The 24,188-nt window shown below is 62.6% G+C and overlaps 1 protein-coding gene across 1 annotated transcript in view; it reads right to left on the bottom strand.

Annotated features, from left to right (window-relative positions):
* The window catches only part of LRP1 (LDL receptor related protein 1), a gene marked incomplete at both ends in the record, with an annotated part of 71,778 nt that overhangs the window by 17,190 nt on the left and 30,400 nt on the right, over window positions 1-24,188 (bottom strand). Inside the window, 31 exons of the mRNA XM_084255676.1 lie at window positions 529-721; window positions 1,051-1,255; window positions 1,819-2,008; window positions 3,289-3,666; window positions 3,984-4,108; window positions 4,190-4,341; window positions 4,710-4,836; window positions 4,964-5,093; window positions 5,259-5,393; window positions 5,627-5,758; window positions 7,650-7,784; window positions 8,042-8,182; window positions 8,328-8,477; window positions 8,694-8,788; window positions 8,864-9,038; window positions 9,283-9,510; window positions 9,783-9,914; window positions 10,006-10,250; window positions 10,786-10,950; window positions 11,128-11,332; window positions 12,479-12,676; window positions 12,823-13,068; window positions 14,146-14,346; window positions 14,755-14,937; window positions 17,712-17,879; window positions 19,445-19,525; window positions 20,210-20,326; window positions 20,718-20,843; window positions 20,939-21,079; window positions 23,301-23,426; window positions 23,718-23,919. Of these exons, the coding sequence (XP_084111802.1) occupies window positions 529-721; window positions 1,051-1,255; window positions 1,819-2,008; window positions 3,289-3,666; window positions 3,984-4,108; window positions 4,190-4,341; window positions 4,710-4,836; window positions 4,964-5,093; window positions 5,259-5,393; window positions 5,627-5,758; window positions 7,650-7,784; window positions 8,042-8,182; window positions 8,328-8,477; window positions 8,694-8,788; window positions 8,864-9,038; window positions 9,283-9,510; window positions 9,783-9,914; window positions 10,006-10,250; window positions 10,786-10,950; window positions 11,128-11,332; window positions 12,479-12,676; window positions 12,823-13,068; window positions 14,146-14,346; window positions 14,755-14,937; window positions 17,712-17,879; window positions 19,445-19,525; window positions 20,210-20,326; window positions 20,718-20,843; window positions 20,939-21,079; window positions 23,301-23,426; window positions 23,718-23,919 (5,227 nt within the window). The remainder of the gene's footprint in view (window positions 1-528; window positions 722-1,050; window positions 1,256-1,818; window positions 2,009-3,288; window positions 3,667-3,983; window positions 4,109-4,189; window positions 4,342-4,709; window positions 4,837-4,963; window positions 5,094-5,258; window positions 5,394-5,626; window positions 5,759-7,649; window positions 7,785-8,041; window positions 8,183-8,327; window positions 8,478-8,693; window positions 8,789-8,863; window positions 9,039-9,282; window positions 9,511-9,782; window positions 9,915-10,005; window positions 10,251-10,785; window positions 10,951-11,127; window positions 11,333-12,478; window positions 12,677-12,822; window positions 13,069-14,145; window positions 14,347-14,754; window positions 14,938-17,711; window positions 17,880-19,444; window positions 19,526-20,209; window positions 20,327-20,717; window positions 20,844-20,938; window positions 21,080-23,300; window positions 23,427-23,717; window positions 23,920-24,188) is intronic.

Raw genomic sequence — 24,188 nt, 5'->3', positions numbered from 1 at the left:
GGCTGCTGTGCCCGACGCCCTCCCGCGCGCAGCTTCACAGGGGTCTCCTGGGTGTGGCGCGGGGCTCACAGCGGGGACGATGGGAAAGGCTGCCGTGGGAGGCTGGGCGGGGGTGCTGGGGTGGGCTGACGTAGGATGCGTGTGCTCATAGGTGTGGGGGACACAGCCAGGGCCGTGGGGGAGCCTGTGCCCGCGGGGGTGCAGGCGGAGCCGGGGTGTGCACAAGCTCTGCGGCTGGGGTGCGCAGGGCTCTGGTAGGCAGCATGAACAGAACATATGCTGGGGGTGGATGAGACCCGTTTTCAGGGTGGCATGAGTGTGCGCCTGTGTGTGCACAGGTGTCTTGGGGAGCCAGAGGAGCCAGGTGTCTGGGCACCTCAGTTTCCTGGGGGTGACGTGTGTGTGCAGGTGGAGACCCTGGGCAGCAGGACCAGGGTGCAGTGTGCCTGGACGTGTGCATGCACGTGTGTCCGTGCCAGGAGGGTGGGTGGGAGGTGGCAGAGCCGGGAGGGGGCGCGCCCCACTCACAGCTATTGGTGTCATTGGCCACGGCGATGATGCCCATGGGCTGCTGGGGGATGTCCACACGCAGCAGCTTCATGTCGCTGCCCACATACTTGTTGGCCCGCTGCACGGCCCGCCGCACCCAGTCCGTCCAGAAGATGTGCTCCCCATACACGGCCAGGCCGAAGGGGTGGACCGGCTCTGACTTCAGGATCACCTGCAGGCACCACCATGCCCAGTGGGTGCGGGCAGGATGTGCGCCCCAATTCCACACCCCACAACCGGCTGGGGAAAGGTGGGGGGCCCAGCTTAGGCCCTGCAGACCTCGTCATGGAACAGGGAGGGGGCACAGGTACTCTGTGACTCTCACTTAGCTGGTGTGGACGCCAGGCCCGGAGGCTTGGGCTGCGTGGCTCTGGCAGTGCCAGGGTGGGGCAGAGACTCCCCTCCTCCTCCCGGATCCCCACCAGCCATGTGGCCTCCCTTTCCGCGGCTCCGGGCCTGGGCCGCCCCCTCCTGAGCCCCGTGCTCTTCCTGGAGACTCACGTAGCGGTGGGAGCCGTCATACTCGCAGCGCTCAATCTTGTCCAGCGTGGCGTCCGAGAAGTATAGCTTCTCCGCACGGTGGTCGATGGCCAGGCCGTTGGGGGTGCGGATGTCCTTCTCGATGAGAGTCAGGACATTGGCCCCTGACAGTGCTGCCCGCATGATGCTGGGGTGCTGCTCATTCCAGTTGGTCCAGAACATCAGGCTGGGGGGAGAGAAGGCCACAGGCGTCAGGTGTCTAAGCCAGGGGGCCCGCAGGGGCCGAGGCCAGAGCCTGCAACGGCCAGGACCCACAGGTCAGCCAGGGTGTGGGCCAGATCCCAGCCCAGCCACAGGCGACCTCAACACAGCCCGCGCGCCCAGGAAGCCCGAGCGTGTGAGCACGCATCCTCCTCTGTGTCTGCAGCACGGTCACCCTCAGCCCCGGAGCCAGGGTGGCCGGGGGAGCCGGGCTCTGTGGCTCCTGTCCTGGCTACACCACAAGGCGGCTCGGAACCTCAGCAAGTTACTTGGCCTGCGGTGCCTCGGTTTCCTCTATCCTGCTCCGCCTCACAGAGCGTCACTCATTCCGTGCCATGACCCCTGAGGAACCGTGACCCTTCTATCCAGATGAGGACACCGAGACCCAGAGAAGTCGCACACTGGTCCATGGTCACTCGGCGAGGACCGGCGAGCTCAGGGTGGAGCAGCCCCTCCTGTTCCTGCACCCCCCGCTCCCCTCCCCCACATCTCCTCTCACTGCACCCCATGTTTGGGCCCAAAGCTCACTTCTGGCACTCGTCCAGCACAAAGGCCCGGGGGTGGTCGTCTCCGGACATGGTGATGACTGTCTCGCGCTCGAAGGCCCCCGGACGGGTCTGGTCCACCGTGTGGCGGGTGATGGTGGAGGTCGTGTAGCTCGTCCAGTAGAGGGTGTCCCAGCCACGGTGATAGGCCAGGCCCTCCACAGAACCCACGTCTGCAAGGAGACAGGGCGGTGGTGGGTCAGGCTGGGGCAAGAGAGCGCAGCAGAAGGGGCAGCCGGGGCAGGAGCTCAGAGGGGTGGCCCGGGGCACGCAGGGCTAGAAGGTTGTGAGAGCTGGGGGGCACGTGGGCACCACCCTGGAGCCCCCAGCCCTTCTCTATCACCCTATTTTCCACCCAGATGGACCATGGTCCCTCTCCCTAACCCTTTTCTCATGTCTCCCCACTGCTGGGGGCTTGGCTTCATGTAAGGGCCACACTTTCCCGAAGCAATGGTTTTGCCAAGTTGGGGGCAAACTTGATGTCAGCAAATCAAATCCTACTTGGGCTGGACCGGGCGTTTCCTGCTTAAGAGGATCCTGGTTCAAGACTAAGTGCACAGCGAGAGGTGCAGTGGACCAGCAGTTTGAGAGAAAAGGACTGAGTGTGGTGGCCACGTCTGGACGACGGCCGGCTGCCGGGAGGCTGTGTTAATGGCGCTGCTGCAGTCAGAACAGTAGCCGGAAGGGGACAGTTCTGCCAGCGTCTCCCGACCAGTGACCATTACCCAGTATTGGGTTTCGCTCCACACCCTGCACGTTTAGCAGGCATGTGAGCTGGATTATGTGGAGCAAAAACTGCGGAGAAGCTGCAAGGAGAGGCGTGTTTATCACCACTGCAGCCCAGCACCTAGCTCGGCGCCTGGCGGGTCTCTGTGGACAGGCGGACCGAGGAACTGAGCAAATGAATGAGTCCCAGGGCCGGGGTGTGTCCAGCCTAAGAGAAAATGGTAGTGGACCCAAAGGGCAGTGTCCTAAGAGGGATGAGGCCGCCCTTGGGTGACATCTCCACCCTGGCTCCTCCTCCTGGAGCACAGCCTGCCGCCGTGGAGCTGCGGATGGCACCTGCAGCCTCAGGTAACCCTGTCTCTACACAGGTGAGAGCCGCAGGCTGGCGAGCATCACAGACGTGCCCGGGCGCCTGGAATCCCGCCTCTGGGTTTGAGCCCGGGTCTGTCTCAGCAGCCCGTGCCAGAGCCCCCACCACACAGAGGGGAACCTTGGCTTACTCTGTACTCCCTGGGGGCAGAACCAGGACCTGTGGCAGAAGTGACAGGGGCCAGCTCTGAAGACACCGCAGGTGACTGCAGTGAGTGCAGCGTGGCTCACAGGTCAGTTGTCAGACACGTGCCGGGGGGGATACCAAAGTGGCGGGGTTGGGGGGCGCTCTGGCTGAGTCTGTGCTCATTCTCCCATGGCCACCCCCACTGCCTGGAAGACAAGGGTCTGGGCTCACTCTCCACAATGGTGGTCCTCCCCGAGCCGTCATCGTTGATCTGCTGGATGTTCCCGAAGTGGATGTCGCTGAAGAAGATGCGATTGGGGGTCCCCGGGGAGGTGCCCGCTCGGTAGTCGAAGGCCAGAGCGATGACATTCTTCATGTGCTCAGGGTCCTCAAAGGGCTGCACCGGCGCGTTGAGGTTGCGCTCGTCCGACAGGTGGACGCTCTTGAGGATGGTGCGTTCCGAGTAGAGCAGGTAGCCGGCGTACTCACGGCAGGACGCCCCGTCCTCCGCCAGCATCCCGTGGGCACAGGCGCAGGCCCGCTGCCCGCCGCCCCGGTACAGGCACAGCTGCTGGCACCCGCCATTGGCCACCGCACACACGTTGGTGCCTGGAGGGAGCGCGAGCGGGAGGAGGAGGTGGGGGGGCAGCCGGGCCCATCTCGGGGGTGTCACCCGCCCTGTCGGCTCGGCTGAGGTGGAGACTCCGCTTGGCCCCTCTTCTGCCTCAGCGTCCCAGTCCAGACAACTTGCGGCCCCCTGCACCCAACGAGAGCTCGCTGCTCTCCCACTGGCCCTGGGTCTCGGGGGCCCCGAGACAGAGCGCTTGAGTCTGCCTTCCCTCCCTGCCCTCTCACGCTGGGCCCGGAGAGCACCCCCAGTCAGCAGGCCCCTTGGGCCTCTCCCGCCGGTCCCGGGCCCAGCTCACCTTTCTGCCGGTCCCGGTTGAAGACTTTGATGTCCTTGAGCTGGACGCCGATGCCTGTTCTCAGGGGCACAGAGTCTGTGGCATTGTCTTTGCTCCCGCGCTTGATGGAGCCGTTGGCGTGAGTCCTGGGGAGGGGGGAGGCCGGTGAGCGGGACCTCAACGGGGCCGGGCGGGAGGGCACCGGCGGCCGGGACACAAGCCCTCACCTGTCGCTCCAATAGATGAAATCCTCAAACACGGACACTGAGAACATGTCCATGTTGTTGCTGGACAGAACCACCTCGCGGTTCTCACCTGTCTCCAGGTCGATCCTCTCGATCTTGTCCGTCCGGGCGTCACACCAGTACAGCTTCCCATCCTGCGGCCAGAGCACCGCCTCACCTCAGCTCCCCGCGGCCCCGCGGCCCCGCGGAGGAGGGTCCCGCTCTCTCCCGCCTCTCCTGTCTTTGTCCTCCTTCCTCTGTATCCCCCTGCCCTCTGTCCTCTGCCCTGCTGACCTCCAGGCATCCCTCCACTCTGCACTGCTGTGTGACGCCCCATCTCTGGCGTGGCCAGAGTCTACTTGGGAGGTCGGCTGGGTCAGAACCCCCCTGACACCCGAGGTCCGCGTGCTCCCACTGAATGGGGCTCATCCCAAGGACACTCAAAGGGGAGCAGGGCACAGAGGAAGGGGCCCCCAGAGCATGGGGTCAGGCCAGCGGCCCCGGGCCCAGCCTGCACGCAAACCTGATAGTCCACGGAGATGCCGTTGGGCCAGCTGATGCTGACGTTAACCAGCACCACCCGCTCGGTGCCGTCTAGCCGGGAGCGCTCGATGCGTGGGTACTGGCCCCACTCGGTCCAGAACAGGTACCTGTGGGTGGAGGCAGGAGCGGCGTCAGCCCCAGACGCCGGCGGACAGAGGCCGTCACCACCTTGGGCTGAGAGACCAGCCAGACTCGCGCCAGGGCTGGGACTGGCCAGCCGATCCAGCTCCTCACCCCTTCTCCGGGTGGACAGTGATGGCCCGGGGCTTGTCCAGACCCTGGGAGATGACCACATAGCGGAAAGAGCCATTGAGCCGGGCAACCTCGATGACGTCAAAACCTTGGTCTGTCCAGTAGATGTTGCCTGAGGAGGGGGTGGGTGGCGCTCAGAGGGGTTGTGCGGGGAAAGTGCGCCTGGTCCCCTCCGCCCAGAGACCCCTGCTCCTCCCCATCTGCTCCTGCCTCCCTTTCTCCTTCTGAGAACCCCCTTTCCAGGCTCACCTGGAGCCCGTGGCCCTCCCATGCCCACCTGCGATCCAGTCCACTGCAATGCCCTCTACGCGGCCAATGCCGTTGGTCACCACGTCCTCACGCCAGGTCTGGTCTCGCTTGGCCCTGCTGATGGTGCTCAGGCCCATGTCCACCCAGTAGATGGTGTCGTTCTCTGGCAGGGGGGCCAACACAGGGGTGCTCAACAGGCAGGGCGCGGGGTCAGCATCACTCGGGGCGCATGGCAGGCGGGGGAGTGAGTGCTTTTGCAGGGGGGCGGCAGAGCAGGGCGGGGGAGGCTGCGGGTAGTGCCCCCTCCTGCTGGGGTCAGACAAGCTCTCTTGGCAGGACCCCAGAGCACACTGCACAAGGGCACGGCTCCCTCCCGCCGCACGCCCAGTGGCTCACCTGCATGGAAGTCGATGCCAACGGCCAGCGAGGTCCCCGACACTGGGACTAGGGCGTCCGACTTGTCACTGGGATCCAGGGGGATCCCTCGGATCCCCTCGTGCACGGAATACAGGAGGAAGGAGCCCACGCCTGAAACACAGGCCACTTCAGGCACGGGCCTGGCCGACGGTCCTTCCAGGCGGCCTACGCCACCTTCTCTGCTTTACTTCTGGCGTCTTCCCCTGGCAGTTAGTCCTTCCCCTCCAACACACGGATGCCGGCACCCCGGCCCAAGCTGGAGGGCAGCGCCTGCAAGACCTCCCATGACCACGAGGGGACAGCAGAGACCCAGGTTTCTCTGCTCTCTGTCCAGACACAATACACCCCTGCACCCGGGACAGGCTTCAGGGAGAATCTGGGGGCGGTTCAAGGTTCAGACAAGACAGTCAAGGCTAGATGATTCCAAAATGCACATTGCCACCGTAGTCTCCTCTCTGTCTTCCACGTCTGTGTGTCGCACCCTGTCTCCGAACACCTGAGGCTCACCGTGCCTAACGCCGCGCCCTCACTCCTGACCTTTCAGTTCCACTTTTCCTGTTTCTTTTCTTTTTTTTTTTTTTTTAAAGATTTATTTATTTATTTATACAAGCACTGGGTACAGTCAGAAGCGCGGGAGGGTGAGAGAATTCACCAGAGCCAGAGCGGGGAGCAGAGCAGGCAGAAGGACCGAAGGACACTGCTGAGGGGAGCAGCGGGCGGCAGGAGAGGGCTGAGCGCCATGTGGGATCCTCTTCCAGTGGCCGGGGAGCAGCTGGGGATTGAACCGGTGCTGCAGAAGCTGTGGGCAGCTTCGTAACCCAGCGCTCAACCGCTGTGCCACCTGGGAGGCCCCCAGTTTTCCTGTTTCTTACGAAGCACCACTACCCACTCTTGCCAGAACCCCCGTGTCTTCACCCCGATACAGCGCGTCCCAAGTGAATCCCCCGGATGGCTCCCGGAAAAAATGGATTCCATGGTCAAATGAGTCTGGGGTAACCTTAACCCTAGAGTCTTCTCCGGAAAAATTCTCAGTGTTGGGCCTCCCTGGTGGCGCAAGGGGTTAAGTCTCAGCGCTATGAAGCTGTCTGCAGCCTCTGCAGCACGAGTTCGATTCCCGGCCAGAAAGCTACCCCACATGGCACTGCAGACCTCTCCTGACTCATTGCTACTCCCCTCAGCAGTGGATTTCAGTCAGCCTGCCTGTTCTGCTCCCCACTCTGTCTCTGGTGAATCCTCTTGCCTCCTGCAGCTCTGGCCTAGACCCCAGCTCTTGTGTGCATAAATAAATAAATCTTTTAAAAAAAAGAAAAGAAAAATTCTCAGTGCAGATGAACACATTCAAGGCTCTGAGAAGTTCTGCAGCAAAACACTTAAACTTTGTTCAACCCAGTGTTTCTGTAACATTTACCCACATCAAAGAGGAGGTTCCCAGGAGTGCACTCAGGGAAACGCTGTCCCCAGGCAAGCTCGTAAATCAGTCAGCAAGTTCTTGAGAAATGTCTCTGAGTTTCATCCCTGTTCTTCAACCCAGCTGCTAAACCCCATGTACTAACACCAGGATTACTCAGCCAGTCTCCTAACTGGTCTAACTGCCTCGGTTTCTCCTCCTACCCCCCCCCCCCCACCAAGCCGGCTCTCTGCCGCCAGGTTAATCTGCCCTCAACACCACTTTCCAGGCACTCCTGGCTGCGGCGATCCCTGCCCACCCACACAGCCTTCCACCCTGACTCCTCCAGCCTGTGCCACACGGGCTTGCACCTCAGGGTCCCACACACCCTCCTATGCTCTGCACCCCTCGCCTCACATGTCATTCCCACGCCTTTGAGCTAAACACTCAAATCCTACACATCCTGCAAGCCCCCGCCCACAGCCACCTTTCCTGAAGCTCACCCTGGTGCTGCCAGTCCTGCCACAAAGGCGAAAAGGGAAAGGTGGGGCTGTGGGGTGGCAGTGGGAGGCTGGGGCCTGGGCCGTGGTGGGGAGCAGAGGCAGGGACACAGACCTTCGCAGGCCTGCTGGCCACTCCGGAGGCTGTAGCCGGCCGTGCACATGCAGGAGCGGGTGGATGCCGACGTGGGCAGGCAGAGCTGGGAGCAGTCGCCGTTATTGACACTGCAGGGGTTGGTGCCCTCGTGGTCTGGAGGCAGGTGGGGCAGAGAGGAAGAGTTACCGAGCACCCCTCGGCACCTCAGTGTCGGGCTGCGCTGCTCGGGACAGAAGGGTCACCCCGGCCCTTGCGGGATCCCCCTAACCCAGCTCCTGGGCCGTCTCGTCCTCTTAGTCCTGGTCCCTGTGAGCACACGTGGTGCCTTGGGGCTGACTGGAAAGAGGGGCTGGCATGGTGAGGGGAACCCTAGCGTGTTTCCGCTCTGGGTGCCCAGCCCCCCGCCTCACCCAACTGGACGCTCTCGTCGTAGACCTTCATGTGCATCACCAGCGTGGTGCTGTTCCGCAGGACCACGGCGCCCGAGCCGTCCGCCTTGTTGCACGTGCCCAGCTTCTCCGACACCTGATCTGCCCACCACAGCTTGTCCCCTGGGGGCAGGAGAAGATGAGGACCTGGGGGGGCCCCACCCCACCCCCTGCAGGGCCGACCCCAGCAGGATGGGGAAGCTGTCCCCAAGCAGCCTGTATCCCCGCCACCGTGGCCTGACCTGTCCCGCCCCATCCCTGTCCTCACCCATGATGGCCAGGGCGGTGGCCTTGCCCAGCTGGTTCCGCATGGCGTCGATAATCTCCAGCCCACTCCCGTCCAGGTTGCAGCGATTGATGGTGTGGTTCCCGGAGCTGATCCAGTAGAGTTTGCTTTCAGGGAAGTCAATCGCCAGGCCTGGAAGAGGAGGGTGAGCGCTAGAGGGCCGAGCACAGGGCCTGGTGGCCCGACCCGCCAGGCCTCCGGGGCTGGGCAGGGCGTGGGGGTGTGGATCTGCGGGAGGGTGGTGAGGACAAGCACTGAGCCGGGAGTTCAGAGAGGCAGCGTGGGGAGCCCAGAGCGTCTCCTGGTCAAAGGATTAGGGAAGGGCCACGGGCAGGAGGATGCGCGTACCCACGGGGCCCTTCTGGCCGCTGAAGAGCAGGGTGCGGTTGCTGCCGTCCATGTTGGCCATGCTGATGTTGTCACCATCGGTCCAGTAGAGCTTCCTGGGGGTGAAGAGGGATCAGTCCCCACCCCCCACCCCGCTGCCCGCAGCCCCCAACCTCGGGCCCTGGACTGACCCCCGCAGGGGATGGACGACTAGGCCGTGGGGCTGCTCCAGGCCCTGCACCACCGCGTTCTTGAAGGAGCCGTCCAGCCGGGCCACGTTGATCTGCTTCTTGTTGGTGTCATAGCTTGTCCAGAACAGGTTCCGGGACACCCAGTCCACCGCCAGCCCGTGTGCATTTGGCAAATCTGGGGGCACACGGGGAGCAGGGGTTGGGTGTCTGCCGGGCAGGGTCGGGAGGCTGCAGGGAGTGGTTCAGGGACAGGAGCTGGGGCAGGGAGGGAAAGGATTTGGAGAAGGACTGTCAGGACCCAGGGGCTGGCGGGGCCGGGAGAGCATGGGGGGGTGGGGCGGGGGGGCCGGACAGCGTTGGGAATGGGGGCTGGGGAGGCCCCCACGCCCGCCCGGAGGGCGTTGGGGCCGGGCCGAGACCTGCGGAGACGACGGTCTCCACGCCTGTGCCGTTGATGAAGGCCCGCTTGATGGCCTGCGTGCGCACGTCGGACCAGTAGACGCGCTGCTCACGGGCGTCGTAGTCCAGCACCGTGACGTTGTCGATGTCGGGCACCGTGAAGGAGATGATGTAGTTGTAGTAGGGGGCGTCCAGGTCCACACCCCGGATCTCCATCTGGCGTGCGTAGAGCAGGAACTTCCTAAACTCTGCAGGCGCAGGCAGGTCACTGAGAGCAGCCCCTGGCTCCTCGCTCCCACCGCCCCGATTAGGGTTCCCCTTCTTCTGGTTCCTCTGCTCGCTGTTGGCCCAGGAAGCACCCCGTTTGGGAGACCCTCCCTGCCGGGGCTCCAGCCTCTTCCTGCTGTGACAGCCTCGGGGCCCCTCCCAGCGGGCACCGTCTACCTTTACTTGCAACTGGGAGCCTGGCTCCTGGCACCGGGCCCTCAGCCTGGCCTGCCGGCCCTGCCGGGACCCCTACCGTAGCAGGTGGTGTTGTCCTTGTCCAGCTTCATCAGGTGGGGACAGGCGCAGGACACCGTGCGGTTGTAGTTGATGAGACACAGGTGGGAGCAGGGGCCCCGACCCCCGTTGGCCTCGCAGGGGTTGGGAGCTGGGGTTGGGACAGAATGAGCGAGAGCATCCCGGGACCGCCGCCCCGCCCGGCCCGGCCCCCATCCCCGCACAGACCCCCTCGGACTCACCCAGGGGCTGGCGCGAGGGGTGGTACACCTGCAGGTCGAAGGGCTGGGTGTTGGTCCTCTGCACCACGGTGACGTTGTGGCCGGTCCACTTGTTGGCCTTGGCCAGCGTGTTGGTGCGCCAGTCTGTCCAGTACACCTCCCCCCCGTACAGCGTCACCGCGAACGGGTGGGACAGGAACTCGTGTCCCCGCAGCACCTCCATGTGGCCGGAGCCGTCGTAACGAGCTGAGTAAATGGCATCTGACCTGAGAGCGTGGTCGGGCAGAGTGAGGATGCCGCGCCGGGCTTCAGCCCCCAGGGCGCCCGCCTCTGGCCTGGCCCTCAGCGCCCCGAGCTCAGCCTCCTCCGCCCAGACCCTGCTGGCGGAGCGAGGCAGAACCACCGTGGCGGGGCAAGACCCGTGTGCCGCCAGGACTCAACCTCTGGGCCCATGTCTCCCGGCCCCCATCAGCAAACACAGGGCACCCCTTCTGGGGACACCAATTAGAAAAGGCCGCCTTCCCCCTGGGCAGAGAGATGCCCTGGTAGGGCACAGTTTGTGAGTGGCCCTCACTGGGCGCTCCCGGCAGGGACGGACTTGCCTCCACCCTTCCCCCTTCGGCCTGCGCCTCGCCCCAGCCTGGCCTCCCCTCGCCTCAGCGCTCCCAGCCAGCCCAGCCTTTCACCACCCTCCCTCGTCACTGCCAGGTTCAGGGCCCCCTCAGCTCCCCCCACCCCCCCACCGTCCCTGGGGCAGAGGCGGGAGCACGGAGGCCTCGGGGGTGTGGTGGGGGCGCTGACCTGGCATCGATCCAGAGGATGCGCTTCTCCAGGTAGTCCACGGTCAGCCCGTTGGGCCAGCCCCCCAAGCCTGTCTCACGGTGGATGGTCCGGCGCCCGGCGCCGCTCATGGAGGCGGCCTCGATGCGGGGCAGGCTGGCGTCCCAGTCTGTCCAAAACAGGATCCTGGGGAGTGGGGAGGAGGGTCAGGAGGGCCGAGGCGGGGAGCCTGGGGTAGGGGCTGGGTTGGATCCCAGGAACGGGGCAAAGGGGACGAGGAGGTCGGGGACATGGGTGTCCCGAGCCAGGCCGGATGAGGCGTCGGGAACCACGGGTCAGCAGGGGGCTGGGTGGGGGTCTTACCCATCCCGGGGATCCAGTGCGATGGCCCGTGGGTGCTCAATGTCACCGGCCAGCAGGGTGGTCCGAAGGGTCCCGTCCAGCTTGGCCACCTCGATCTGGTCCAGGTTGCTCTCCACCCAGTAGATGTTGCCCGCTATCCAGTCCACGGCCAGGCCCTCGGGCGTGGCCAGGCCGTACTGAATCACTACTTCAAAACTCGTCAGGGCTGGCGAAGAGAGGGTTGTGAGAGGTCAGAGTCCCCTGAGGGGCTGAGGTGCATGTGGGGGACCCCGCCCCCACCCTGACCCCTCTGCAGTATCTCTGATGGGTTCTGGATTTAACTGGGGTTCCCAGTCCCCCCACTCTCCTCACCCAGGCCCTTCAGCCCACCAGGAGGTCATGTGGGATCAGGGAAGCTTAGCTTCCAGAACCCCAGAGAAGGGGAGGTGGCAACTCCCTGCTGCTTGCAGCTCTCTGAAGGGCTGACCGTGGACGGAGGTCAGGACAGAGGGCAAAGGCTTTGGGGGCAGACCTAGACCTAAAATGTGGACAGAACCCTCTAGAAGTCACTTCAGAGAATGTCTTGGAGATTTCCCGTGTAATACTTATGTATATAGACCTTGTCACTTTAGAAACCGCTGCACAGTGTCAACACCGTCACTGTTTACTTAGCCATCCTCTGCGGAGGGACATTTGAGGTGGTTCCAAGTTTTCTCTATTACAAGGAATTCAAATTCCTCTACTAAAACGTGCTTCTTTCTTTCAAGTTTTTGCTCAGGTGTCACCTGCTCGGGGGGCATTCCTCAACGACCCAGTTTAAGATGTCGACCCCCGTTCTCCCTACCCCCGCCTCCTTTCTTCTATCCCTATATTTCTGTCCTATTTCAGTTACTCAGTTTTGTTTATACTTGCTCTCCCCACTGGCACCTAATTCCCAGGAGGGAAGACACTTTGGCCTGTTCTCTCGCTGCCCTCCCCAGCGCGCCGGGTGCGCCGCGTGAGTCATCAGCGTGTGTCATCAGTGAAAGGAGATGGAGGTCAGGCTGCCTGGGACAGAGGCAGAGTTCAGGTACCCACCCCCAGATGGCTTCTCCTTTCAAGCCTGCGATTCTAGGATTTGGGGAGTTGAGCTCCAGGCCGCTCCAAAGAAAGACTGATCATTTTGTTAATTATCAGGCTGGCAGCTCTGCTGACGATAATTACGGGGCGTCAGGCACGGAGACCCACAGCAAACTCTAACCCAATTAACAAAGTGAGGGGGGTGGGGAGCCCAGGGCCTCTGCTTCGGGCCTCCTGGCTCTGGGCCGCGGCTCTGAGCGCCCGGGGCCTGGTCTGCGAGCTCCGCCCTGCACCAGTCCTCCGGGGTGGTCACCTCCGTTGTCCAGCAGCTTCCCGCGGTAGATCTTGTCCTCCACCACGTCCGTCCAGTAGAGGGCGCTCTGGCTGAGGTGGAAGTCCAGCGCGATGGTGTTGCGCAGCCCGGGCACCAGGACGCTGTAGTCCCCCTTGTGAAGGTCGATGCGCCGGATCTCATGGCGGTTGGAGAAGATGATGAATGGCTTGAAGGGGTCTGGGGGGAGGTAAGAGGGACTCGCTGCCGCCTTCCACCCCCTTCAAGGTCGCCCTGGCACTGAGGCCTGGGTTGGCATTGAGCCACCGAGCCCAGCCAGCCACAGCTCGGGTGGCCCAGGCTGCCCAGCCACCCCGGGGGCTCACCCAGGCTGCGGCAGCTCTCGCCGTCCGGCTCCAGCACCCAGCCCTCGTAGCAGGAGCACTTCACGCTGAACTTGTTCTGCTCACACTTCTGGCTGCACTTGAGATGCTTGGCACAGTAACTCTGGATCTGGCAGGTGTGATTGTCCGGCCCCAGCTCCATGCCCAGAGGGCATGAGCACACGATGCCTTCGCCAGGTGCCACTGAGCAGTTGTGGCTGCAGCCGCCATTGTTCAGGGAGCACTGGTCTGGGGTAGGGCACAGGATCAGGGTCAGGATGCGGGAAGAGGCAGGGCCACAGTCAGGCTGGGCCCCAATTCCTGGGCAGCCCCAAGTCCGCCAGGGCATCCTTCTTTGCCTTTCCTGTCCCAGCCTCTGTCCCACTAGGCTCTCGGGATCAGGGTTGGGACCCCAGCTGGAGCCATCAGGACCCCTATTCCTGCCTCAGAGGAGCAACCCCATGTCATAGCTGCATCGTCTGTTCCCCACCCCTTCTGAGCCTTTGGTGCAAGCCCCAACTTTTTGCCTCTCTTGGGTCCATTCCCCGTTCCTTGATCTTCCCTGATTTGGGGTGTGGTAGGGAATGTCCCGTGCTGGGTCCTCTGACACACCCTCAAATCTGCCAGGCCCGACTGACCCACAGCTGCCCTCAGGGCCAGTCCCAGTGGCCTTCTTGCCTGCTCCTCTCCCTCATGGCGCCCGATGCCTGGTTCGGAGACTAGACCGTTCCGTGCTCCGTTCCGTGCCCGAGCTGCACCACTGGCCCTCCCTGACCCCGTTTCTTTTGATCTTGAATGCATGTCGCCTCCCCCACTTTCTCACTCACTCTTCAAGGCCTTGGGGACCCAGCTGAATCCTGCCTCCTCCAGGAACCCTGCCCTGACCACATCAGCACTCGACCCTGGGGCCCTCGTGGGGAGCCAGGGCTCAGCAGCGAGGTGTGGGTGAGGAGGTCTGTGCCTGCGGGGCGGGGGGGGGGGGAGGGCGCACGGCACTGCCTCCACAGCGCTCTGGAGCTGTGCGACCTTGAATCAGTTATCCAACCTCTGTGCCTCGGTTTTCCCATGGGTGAAGTGAACACGATAACTCTCTCTGCCGCCTGGCTGCTGCGGACATCAGATGCTATCAGAGTGTGATGTGATTGGCACAGCCTCTTGTCAAGGTGGTTCCTAAGTCCACACCAGTTCCTGGGAACTGCCCTGGGAACTACCTGGCAGAAGCCAGAGCTGCACCCCCGGCCCGGCCTCACGCCTCCTGCCAGAGGTCGCCTGTGCCAGACGCCTCCCCCCAAGCTCCCCAACTCCTGGCCCGGCCCCGGCCCTCACCGCAGAGCTCGCCCTCATCCGAGCCATCCCCACAGTCGTCGTTGCCGTCACACAGCTTGTCGGGGGGCAGGCAGATGGAGGTGCTGTTGGCGCAGGGGTGCGAGGGGGGCCTGCAGACCAGGGACTCGCAGTTCTCTTCATCTGAGTTGTCCTCACAGTCGCTGTCGCCATCGCACACCCATGCTTTGCTGATGCACCGGGCTGGGGGCGGGGACAGCGTGAGGGCAGGCCTGGGCCACGCGCCCCGCCCTTCCTCTCAGACCCGGTGGGCTTCTCTAAGGGGGTCACGGCCACGATGCCTTGGGGTCCACCAGGAACCTCGAGGCTTTTTCTGTCAAATTCGCATGGGCACAAAGGCAGAAATCTGCAGAAGGGGCTAAAGTTCAACGCTGGGGAAGGTTTGGGCAACTAGGGGCCTTCGTGGGGGCTCAGCTCCCTCATACTCCCGCCCCCGGCGCTGGTGCACACGCTTTCCTGTGCTGCCGTTCGCCTCAAGTGTTCCTGCCACACCCCACCACGGAATAGCCCGACGCCCTTGCCACAGCTCTACCCTCAATATGGCCTCCCCATCCGCGGGGCCCACCCCAGGCTCCCTCCAATTCTTTTTACCAGAATCCTTGCAGCCAAACTTGACATTGGGGTCGCAGACATGGGTCACCCCCTCACAGCTCTTCTCGTCACTAGAGTCCATGCAGTCGGTGTCCCCGTCACAGCGCCACCGCAGCGGGATGCACAGCCCGTCCAGCCGGCACTGGAACTCGTCAGTGTGGCAGCCCCCGGGGGGCCTCGTGGCTGCAGGGGCGGGGAGGGCGTTCAGGGAGGGTCGGGGCCGCCATCCCCGTGGCTGCCTTCCCGGGCCCCACTCCTGTTGTGCCCCGGCAGGGGCTCAGAGCTGAGGCGGGATGAGTTCTCCGAGCTGCCGGCACACCTCGGAGGCACAGACTCAGAGCCAGGACGTCCCTCCTCTGGGAACCCCAGTGATCACCATCTACTCGCCCCAATTTACACAGGAGCTTTCGACTGGATGAGGCCAGAATTCAAATGCCCCCACCTTAGCCTGGCCAGTTTCATTCAGTCACCCCACAGACAGCGCTGGGCGCCAGAAGTGGACAGCAAAGCCCTGGCCTTCACAGCGCTGGGCTTCTAGTGGAGGGGACAGTGAGCACAGGACAGAGACTTAGAAGGAACTGCAGGTAGAGATGGTCGCTAGAGAGGGGCTGAGACGCCGCTTCAGATAAGACAGTCAGGGAGACCCCCGAGCAAGAGCTGCTTGAACAGAGGCTGAACGATGTGCAGGAGCGAATCGCCAGAGTGGAGGCGCCCGCCAGGCAGCGGGGACAGCTAGTGCATAGTCAAAAAAGAGCGCAAGAGGCCGAACAGCTGGACCAGAGTGAAGGGGGAGACGAGAGGCAGGGATGCAGGTCGGAGAGCTGGGGCGCCCCGCAGGCACAGACTGGGCACTGGCTCTAAGGGTGCAGGGGGGCCGCGTGGGTGGAGGCCAGGGCCAGCTGGTTCTCTGCGCTGCAGGTTCTCCCACCCCTGTGTGGAGCTCTGCCTCAGGAGGGGGCGCAGATGGCTGTGCACAGGCCTCCCTGACATTGGCTGCAGGCCCCCTCCTGCCCGTGCCCATCCTCACTGCCAACCAGACCCTCACGTTCTGTACCCGGAATTCACAGCAGCCTGAATGGATTTTCCAGCCATGGGGGCCCCGAAACGCTTTCCAATCCAATCCCCTCCCAGAATTGTCTTCCTAAAGCTATCTGTCTTTCTAAAGCTACATCTATCCCTTTCCACCGCTGAAATCCTTCGAAGCTTCCTCAGGGTCTTCCACCTGGCATGGCCATCTGCCCACCTCTCCCCCCATCCCTGCATGAGGCTGCGTTCCCCTCTGGTCTGAGGAGCCCTGCCCGGCCCCACTGGCCCCTGCAGAAGTGCTCCGTACAACCTCTAAGGCGCTCCCTGCTGTCCATCTACCCACAGTTTAATTCCTCATCAGGGCCCAGTTCAAATCCTACCCCCCCGGGCCCAGACCATTCCAGCTCACGGTCAAGGTTAACAGTCGCTCCAACCCTAGCATCCTGCTCCGCGTGCCAGACCTCAGAGGGGAAGCCAGACTCGGAGGAAGGTCTTGTCCAAGTTTACCAGGCTCACAGGTGAGGGGTAGGGGCTTCTTGTTACCACACCACAGGCCTCTGGGGCCCCCTTGTCAGAATCCCAAGGCACCATTACCTGTCTCTCCCACCCCCCAGCTTTTTCTCAACATTCCCCAGCCCAGGGCGATACCCCCTCCCTCTCAGGGGGCACATGGTGGGGGTTCAGTGCGCCAGTACTGTCCCCACCAGGTGCACCCCCAAGCCACCTGACAGAGGGTACAAGCTGATGTTGCAGGGGCCGGTGAGGCCTGGGGAAAGTCTTTGGCCTGCCATGTTGTCAAAACTTTAAAAATCAATTGCAGTTGTTAGGGGTTCATTTGTGTGCCCTAAAAAGACGCTGAAGCCCTAACTCACAGTACCTGTGGATCTGACCTTACTTGGAAATAAGTCTTTGCAGAAGATCAAGTTAGGATGAGGTCATGAGGGTGGGTCCTGATCCCACATGATGGTCCTGACAGAAAGAAGAAATGTGGACAGAGGCGTGCACGGGCGAGGCGGGCAGAGGCCAGGTAAAGCCGCACCCGCCAGGAATGGCCAAGGCTGCCGGTGACCACCAGGAGCCAGGGGAGAGGCCCCAACAGATTGTCCTCCCTCTGAGCCCGGCTTCCTCTCTGAGGTCTGGCCCACGAAGCAGGGTGTTAGGGTTGGAGCGACTTTAACCTTGACCGCGAGCTGGTCTCCCTCACAGGTCGCGGAGGAGCCAGCCCTGCCGACATTTTGGTCTTGGTTTTTAGCCCCAGAATGTGAGACGATACGTTTCCGTCATTGAAGTCACTTAGCGCGCGGTACTTTGTTACGGCAGTTCTAGGAAACAGACATGCCCGTGCTTAAAAATGGGCAGATTTCACATGAAATCTGCACTCCTGACGCCGGCAGAAGCCAGGACAAGCAGGCTCCGCGCTCCTCCTTAGCGACCGCTGGCCGGGGCTGAGCCACCTGAGGGTCTGTGACTGGCGGACTGAGCCCCGGAGGCCCAGGCTCTGGGGACCCTCAGAGGCGAGCCCCGCCCCCGTGGTCCACAGCACCCTCGGGCCACCCTCTGAGCACAGGTGCTTCAAGCTACCAGCGACCAGGCCCTGACCTTGTGCCAGCGACGTTCATGAGCTCACTGAACCCCCACACCAGCAGCGAGATACGGCCGCTCCTGGTGTCCTCACTTGCAGAAGAAACTCTAAAGAGGCCTGTGGAGACTGAGTAGCTCGCTCAAGGCCACCCAGATAGCACCTGCCTGAGCTCGGCCCAAGGCCAGCCAACGCCCACGGCCTCGACAGCGTGGGGCAGTGATTGTCCACAACCTCCTCCCTGTGGGACCGGGCAGTCCTGCAGGGCAAGAGCCACGTCTGGGTTATCTCGGCTCCCGGCTGGCGGGGGGCTTGGGCGGGGCAGGGCGGGGCTGGCCGGGGCGGTGCCCACCCTGGTTGGTGCAGTTGGCGTGGGTCTCGTCGCTGTAGTCCCCGCAGTCGTTGTCCCCGTCGCAGGTCCAGTGCTCCGGGATGCAGCGCCCGCTGTTGCACTTGAACTGGGTGCTGGAGCAGGAGTGGCTGCAGCCGGCCTCGTCACTGTTGTCCCCACAGTCGTTGTCTGGGGGCGGCAGAAGGGGAGAGGCGGCGGGGGGTCAGCGGCAGCCTTCTCTGTGACCCCAGCCTCGGGCCCCCACGCCACCCCCCAGGCCCGCCCGCAGCCCGCTCCAGCCCGGTGAGAAAATAACAAACAGAAAAGACACAGAAACTGCATAGAGTGCAGCATGCACCATGGCCCCGCTGGGGGCGGCCCGGGGGCCTCCCTGAACCTGGACAGGCTGGGAAACGAAGGGGTTTCTCTGATTTCAGAGGAGAGAGGTGGGTGGGGTGTGGGCGAAGCCGCCCTGCTGGAGAGGGAGGCGCCTGATCGGGCCCCACCCTGAGCTGGGCCTGCCGGGGCTGGGGCTGGGGGGGGGGTGGGGGGCTCGGGGAGCTGCCTGCAGCGGGAGGGCCGGGGCCACTCTGGAAGGCTCCGAGTGGGCGAGTGGGCGAGGAACGGCTGCTGCTGGGCCTGGGGGCGGGGGCTGCTGATTCCCTCCCATGCTCAGGGCGCCTGGGAGCTGCTCCCCTTCGGTTGTGTTTGTCTCTTCCCAGCTGGCTCTGCTGCTCTGGCCTCCCCCGCTGGGTCTGGGGTCACCCGACCCCCCCGTCATGTCCTTTCCTCTGTCATGTCCTTTCCTCTGCGAGCTTCTTCTGTGCTTCCTTCCCTCCCACTATTTTCTTTCTCTCTCTCTCTCTCCCCCCTCCTCCTCTCTCCTCCTCTCTCTCTCTGTCTCTGTCTCTCCCTCTCTTTCTCTCCTCCTCTCCCTCTCTCTCTCTCTCTCTCTCTCTCTCTCTCTCGCTCTCGCTCTCGCTCTCGCTCTCGCTCTCGCTCTCGCTCTCGCTCTCGCTTTTTCCTCACACTCCAGGGGTTCTAGGGAAGGGAGCAGCCTGGGGGTCCTGCCTGGGGCTCTGGGGGTGATGGTGCATGTGCTTCTATGCACTGACCGGCAGGCTCAGGACAGGTCTTTTCGTCAGAGCCGTCCCCACAATCCTTCTCTGAAACACAGAAACCGCCAGGGCAACCATTGGCACACGGGACACAGCAAAGACGAGGGGCAGCGTGGCACTGACCCAGCACTTCCTCTCACACGACAGCCCAGGCCAGAGCCTCTGGCAACACGGCACACGGGACACACGCAGAGCCCGGAGACCACACACACGGACAGTCCTCCAGCCCCCTGGCATCACCTGGTCCGTGGCTGACCACCAGGCAGCTCCTAAGCCTGGAGCTGAGCCTGGAGAGGGCGCCAGGGTCTCAGGAGACGGGTATGCAGGGAGGGAGCTGGGCAGCTCTCCCCGCTCTGTCCTCTGGCTTGTCCCCCCACCTCTCCCTGGGCCTGGGGCCTCTGGCAGAGGCCGCACAGCTCCGGCCCTGCCCAGGGAGGACGGCACTGATGGGCGTGGGCAGTGTCCCCTCCATTCACCTGGGGTCCCCTGTGGGGTTTCTGCCTCGCCCACATTTCTCCCACCCATCCCAGGGGGCTTCCGTGACTTGGAGGGAAGCCCTTCACCTCCCACCAGGGCCTGGCCGCAATGGCCGGCGCTCCTCGGAGTCAGGGCAGGCGAAAGGGGGTGAGCACTTACCATTGTCACACCGCCAGTTGATGTTGATACATCTGCCGTTGTTGCAGGTAAACTGAGTCAGGGGGAAGCAGGTGGGGTATGCTGTCAGGGAGAAAGAGTAGCTGAGTAGGCCTTCAAGATTATACAGCAGGGGCCTCCCTGGCGGCTCAGGGGTTATCACCTCCATGGCCTGAGTTCGATATCTGGCCAGGGAGCTACCCACATGGCGCAGCAGACCTCTCCAGTCTCCCCCTGCTCCCCTCAGCTGTGTATTTCAGTACATCTGCCTGTTCTGCTCCCTACTCTGTCTCTGGTGATTCCTCTCAACCCCTGCACCTCTAGCCTGCACCCCAGTTCTTGTATGCATAAATAAATAAATTTAAAAAAATTACACAGCATCATTGCCTTGAGCAGGGGGTGCAGGGCCCCCACTCCCCCACAACCAGCAGCCCTCAAGGCCTGCTGGACGGGGAGGAGGCTCAGCAGAGGAGCCTCAGCCTGATCCCACCATCCCGCACCCCTCTGAGCACTCCTTTTAAGTGACAAGTTGCCAGACACTGGCTTGTGCTGGATGTTTCATACACGATCTCACTGAACCCCAATATCAGCCTGCACTGTGGCTGCTCGTGCCTAGTGAGAAGTGCCTTCCCTCTGCAGACAACACTCAGAGCCCGTGGAGAGTGAGTAACTAGCTCGGGTGCAAGTTGCAGGGTCTCGCCAGTGCCCCCAGCGCCCCTCGTGGGCTGGCCTCCCCTGCCAGCCTGGCCTCCCTGCTGTCCCGCTCACCACAGGAGGCTGACTCATCGGAGCGGTCCCCACAGTCATCGTCCAGGTCACACGTCCAGGAGATGGGGATGCAGCGGCCGCTGGCACAGGAGAACTGGTTGGGCGGGCAGGTGCGCGCTGGAGACAGGGGTGCGCGTGAGCGGGGCCCGTGCCCTCAGACTCCCTCCCTGTCCCCCGGCCTCCGCTGTTCTCTTCCCACGGGCCTCAAAACCAGTTCTCTCAGACACGTTCAAAACCACCCATGCGGTCGCGGACTGATGCTTCCACCCGCTGAAGGGGTCCCCGCGCTCCCCGAGGGTAGCGCCAGCGTGCTCTGCTCTGCGTCCCACAGGCGCGGCCCTCCCGGCCACACCGTCGCCGGCTCCCGCCGGGCCCCGTCCTCCCCACACAGCTGTCCTGTGCGCCGTCCTCTCCTGAGGCCCCTCTGTCACCCTCCCACGACTGTCTCCCAAGCCGGGTGCCCCCACCCGCGCCGAGGGGCGCCCGCGAGGCCCGCCCCCCGCCACACCTGAGCAAGTGGCGTTGGACTCGTCCTCGCTGTTCCCACAGTCGTTGTCGCCGTCGCAGAGCCAGCGGTTGGGGATGCAGCGGTTGTTCTCGCACTTGAACCGGTCCGAGGGGCAGGTGTGCTGGTCTGGGGAGGGGCCGGCAGGGGTCAGTGCCAGGCCGGGGGCCGCCGGCCGCAACGCCTGCTGCCCCAGCCCCAGTTCACGGGAGGGCAGGACTCACGGCAGAGCGCGGGGGCCTCGTCGCTGTTGTCCAGGCAGTCGTTGTCCCCGTCGCACTTCCAGCGCTCCTGGATGCAGCGGCTGTTGGCGCAGGCGAACTCGCCCGGCTGGCACTGGGGCGGCGGCACGTAGGATGGGTTCGCTGTGGGCACCGCGGGGTCGGGGAGTCAGTCCCAGGTAGTGGGGCGGGTGCCAAGGCTCCTGTACTTCGCTTGTTTTTATTTCAAAAACTAATACACCCACGGGCCTCCCTAGTGGCGCAGGGGTTAGTCCCAGCACTATGACGCTATCACTAGCCACTGCGGCATGAGATCGATCCCCAGCCAGGGAGCTACCCACATGGCGCAGCAGACCTCTCCTGTCTCCCCGCTGCTCCCCTCAGCAGTGGATTTCAGTAGATCTGCCTGTTCTGTTCCCCACTCTGTCTCTGGTGAATCCTCTCACCCCCCCACACCCCCACACTTCTGGCTTAACCCCCTGTTCTTGTATGCATAAATAAATAAATATTTTTAATAAAAATAAAACTGATATCCTGCTTGGAAAAAAATACCTAATATACCCAGAGTGATTTTTTTCTAGTGCATGATCTTTCACAAACAAATGTTCTGGATGGAAACTATTCTAATACTTTCAGTACTTTGGTGTGGCCTGAGAAAAGAACAGTTTCCAAGGGTGCAGAAAGCCCCCCCATTCTTTTGTCACCCCCTCCCTGGACGTCATCTCTGCACCCCCAGGGCGCAGTCCTGGTTCCTGGTCCCTGGACTTTTCTTTCTCAGACGTGTCAGCTCCACCAGCAGGGGCAGCAGATGCCACCCTCCTGTCCCCCAACTCTCTCACAGGATGTGCCTCGGGCTGTGAGCAGGGAAGTCACTCTGTCCTCTGTGTTTGCATCAGTGACCTCGAGAAGTTGTGACTAGGGGACCCGTCCCTGGGTCCCGCACAGTGCCTTGCTCTGCCCCTCCTCTAAGCCAGGACCTGCTCGAGGGCCCCACAAATGGCGGTTTATCTGCCTGCCATGGCCTGGGTGGGGCTGTGCCCTGCTCCTCAGAACTGACTTTCACGCTATCAGACTGTGCAACCCCTATATCTAGGGGCCTCTGGGCCACTCCCCTGGGTCCTTACGGTTTTTAGCTCCTGGTCAGTGTCACTTTCTCCAAAATGACTCCTGCTTTAACCCTGATACCAGCATCCCTGAAGATCCTTCTATTGCTCCGGTCCCTCAGTCCTCAGTCCCTCCCCACCAACGCCCTGGCCCTCTGCTGGGCCTCGCCACTCGCTCAGAGTCATGTGCGGAGGCCCCGCTGGCCCGGTTCATTCTGGGCTTCTGTCTTACGGAAAACATCCCGCGTGTGGAAGGTGCGAAGATGTGAGAAGCAGCAGAGCCAGTGATGAAGGAAAGGGCCCTGGGTCAGACTTCCTATCCCTGCCTTAACTTTGGGCCTCAGTTTTCTGCATCTGTAAATTGGGGTTAATAAACATACCTTCCTCCTGGGGACATTCTCAAGAGTAAATAAGTGACCCCAGGGGAAGTCCTTACAGCAGGGTCTAGGCTGGGACCTGTGCTCAACAGCGGGCTGTGATTGTAACAAAAAAGTGGAAAGAGCCTAACACCCAACAGCAGAGGAATGGTTGAATAAATGACGGCACATTTACTAAATGAAATGCATTTAACCATTGGAAATTCTGCTGACGTATCCACGACATACTGTCAGGCGACAAAGGCAGGGGGAGCTGCAGGTGCACCAACGCCTCTTGAGAAGGTAAGCGCAGCGGGAAGGGTGGGGAGGGTGTTCCCCCAACGGCCACCGCGGTCGCTGTGAGTGACTCGTACTTTCTCCCTTATGCTTTTCCTGTGCTCTTCACAATGAGCCTGACCTACTTTCCTTGAAAAATGAGGCTACTTGACATAATGCAATAATAACAGAAAACGCTGTGACAGGTGAGTCAAAGGGCAGACGTCACTCTCATGCACGGGAAACCAACGGGAGGACGCGCCAAGGAGAAGGGGCGGCTGGCAACGCGCTGCCAGGCTCGCGAGACAGCGGTGTCCACTGGTGGACTGGGCTTTCTTCTCTAATTTCCAATACTTTGAACTATCTTTATGGTGCTTTAATAACGGGGAAACAAATGAAAAAGAAATCAAGAACATTTTCTATTTTCATCGCGGTCCTGCTTGTCACTCAGCTACTGCACTCTCCAGTCCTCCCTAAAGCCCCTCCTGGCCCCCAGAGCCCTCCCTCTCTGTCCTCACCTCCTGCTGCCCCCACAGGGCCTTCTTTACCTCCTTCATCTCTGGTTGGACCCTGTGGCCTTCTCCCACCGGGGTCTGCTCCCCACCCCCTGCCCCAGTGGGGCCCTCATACCCAAGCAGGTGACGCCGTCTGCATCCAGCACCTGGTCCTCGGCGCAGGCGCACTGGCGGCCCCCAGGGGTGGCCAGGCACAGGCTGCTGCAGCCTCCATTGTTCACCCGGCATTTGTTGGTTCCCACTGCAAAGGGGGTACAGGGAGGGTCAGGGGGCAAGGGGAGGATAGGGACGGGGGGTCAGGGATGGCCAGAGAGGGGACGAAGCATCAACATAGGAGGGAAGGGCGGAAGCGCGCAGAGAGGAGATGTGTGCACGAGGAGGAGGGGGGTGGGGACCCAGAGCAACGAGTTCGGCTGGGAGGTCTCTCTTCTCGAAGGTTCAAAAGTCAGAGTCAAGGAAGCCCTGGGGAGCACCTCCCCCCTCCCCCCACTTCAAGGCCCCACCCTGTCCCTAGCCTCACCCCCCGGGGTACCTTGCTGCTGCTGGGCATCATACATGCGGATCTCAAAGACGGGGGGCCGCTCGCTGCGCAGAAGGGTCACAGTGGGCGGCGCGCCCTCTGCGCCCCTTTCCAAGCGGTAGACACTGCCGCTCCGGTACTCGGTCCAGAAGAGGTAGTTGCCATGGTGACACAGGCCAAAGGCGTGGTTCAGTTCGGGACCCTCATAGACAATCTAGGAGCAGAGGGGAGGTCACCAGGGAGGTGGGAGGCAAACGGGGTACCTGAAGGAGGCCTAGGGGATCGCTTTTGCACACTTATTTGTCAACGTCCTGGCAGTGGGTCTCAGCCCAGGAGCCCTGAAGGGGACAGGTGTGCACACAGCAAGGCCAGACTCTGCACCCCACAGGACGCCTGGGGCGAGCCTGTCCACGCTGCCCTGTTTTGGGCTCATTCATCCATGTCCCTTAACAGGCGTGTGCACCCCTACTGCGAGGGTCGCCA

The sequence above is a fragment of the Talpa europaea genome (genome assembly GCF_964194135.1).
Source record: "Talpa europaea genome assembly, chromosome: 15".
NCBI classification, from domain to species: Eukaryota; Metazoa; Chordata; class Mammalia; order Eulipotyphla; family Talpidae; genus Talpa; species Talpa europaea.
The sequence above is the reverse complement of the archived record's forward strand: the minus strand, read 5'-3'. Positions and strand labels throughout refer to the sequence as shown.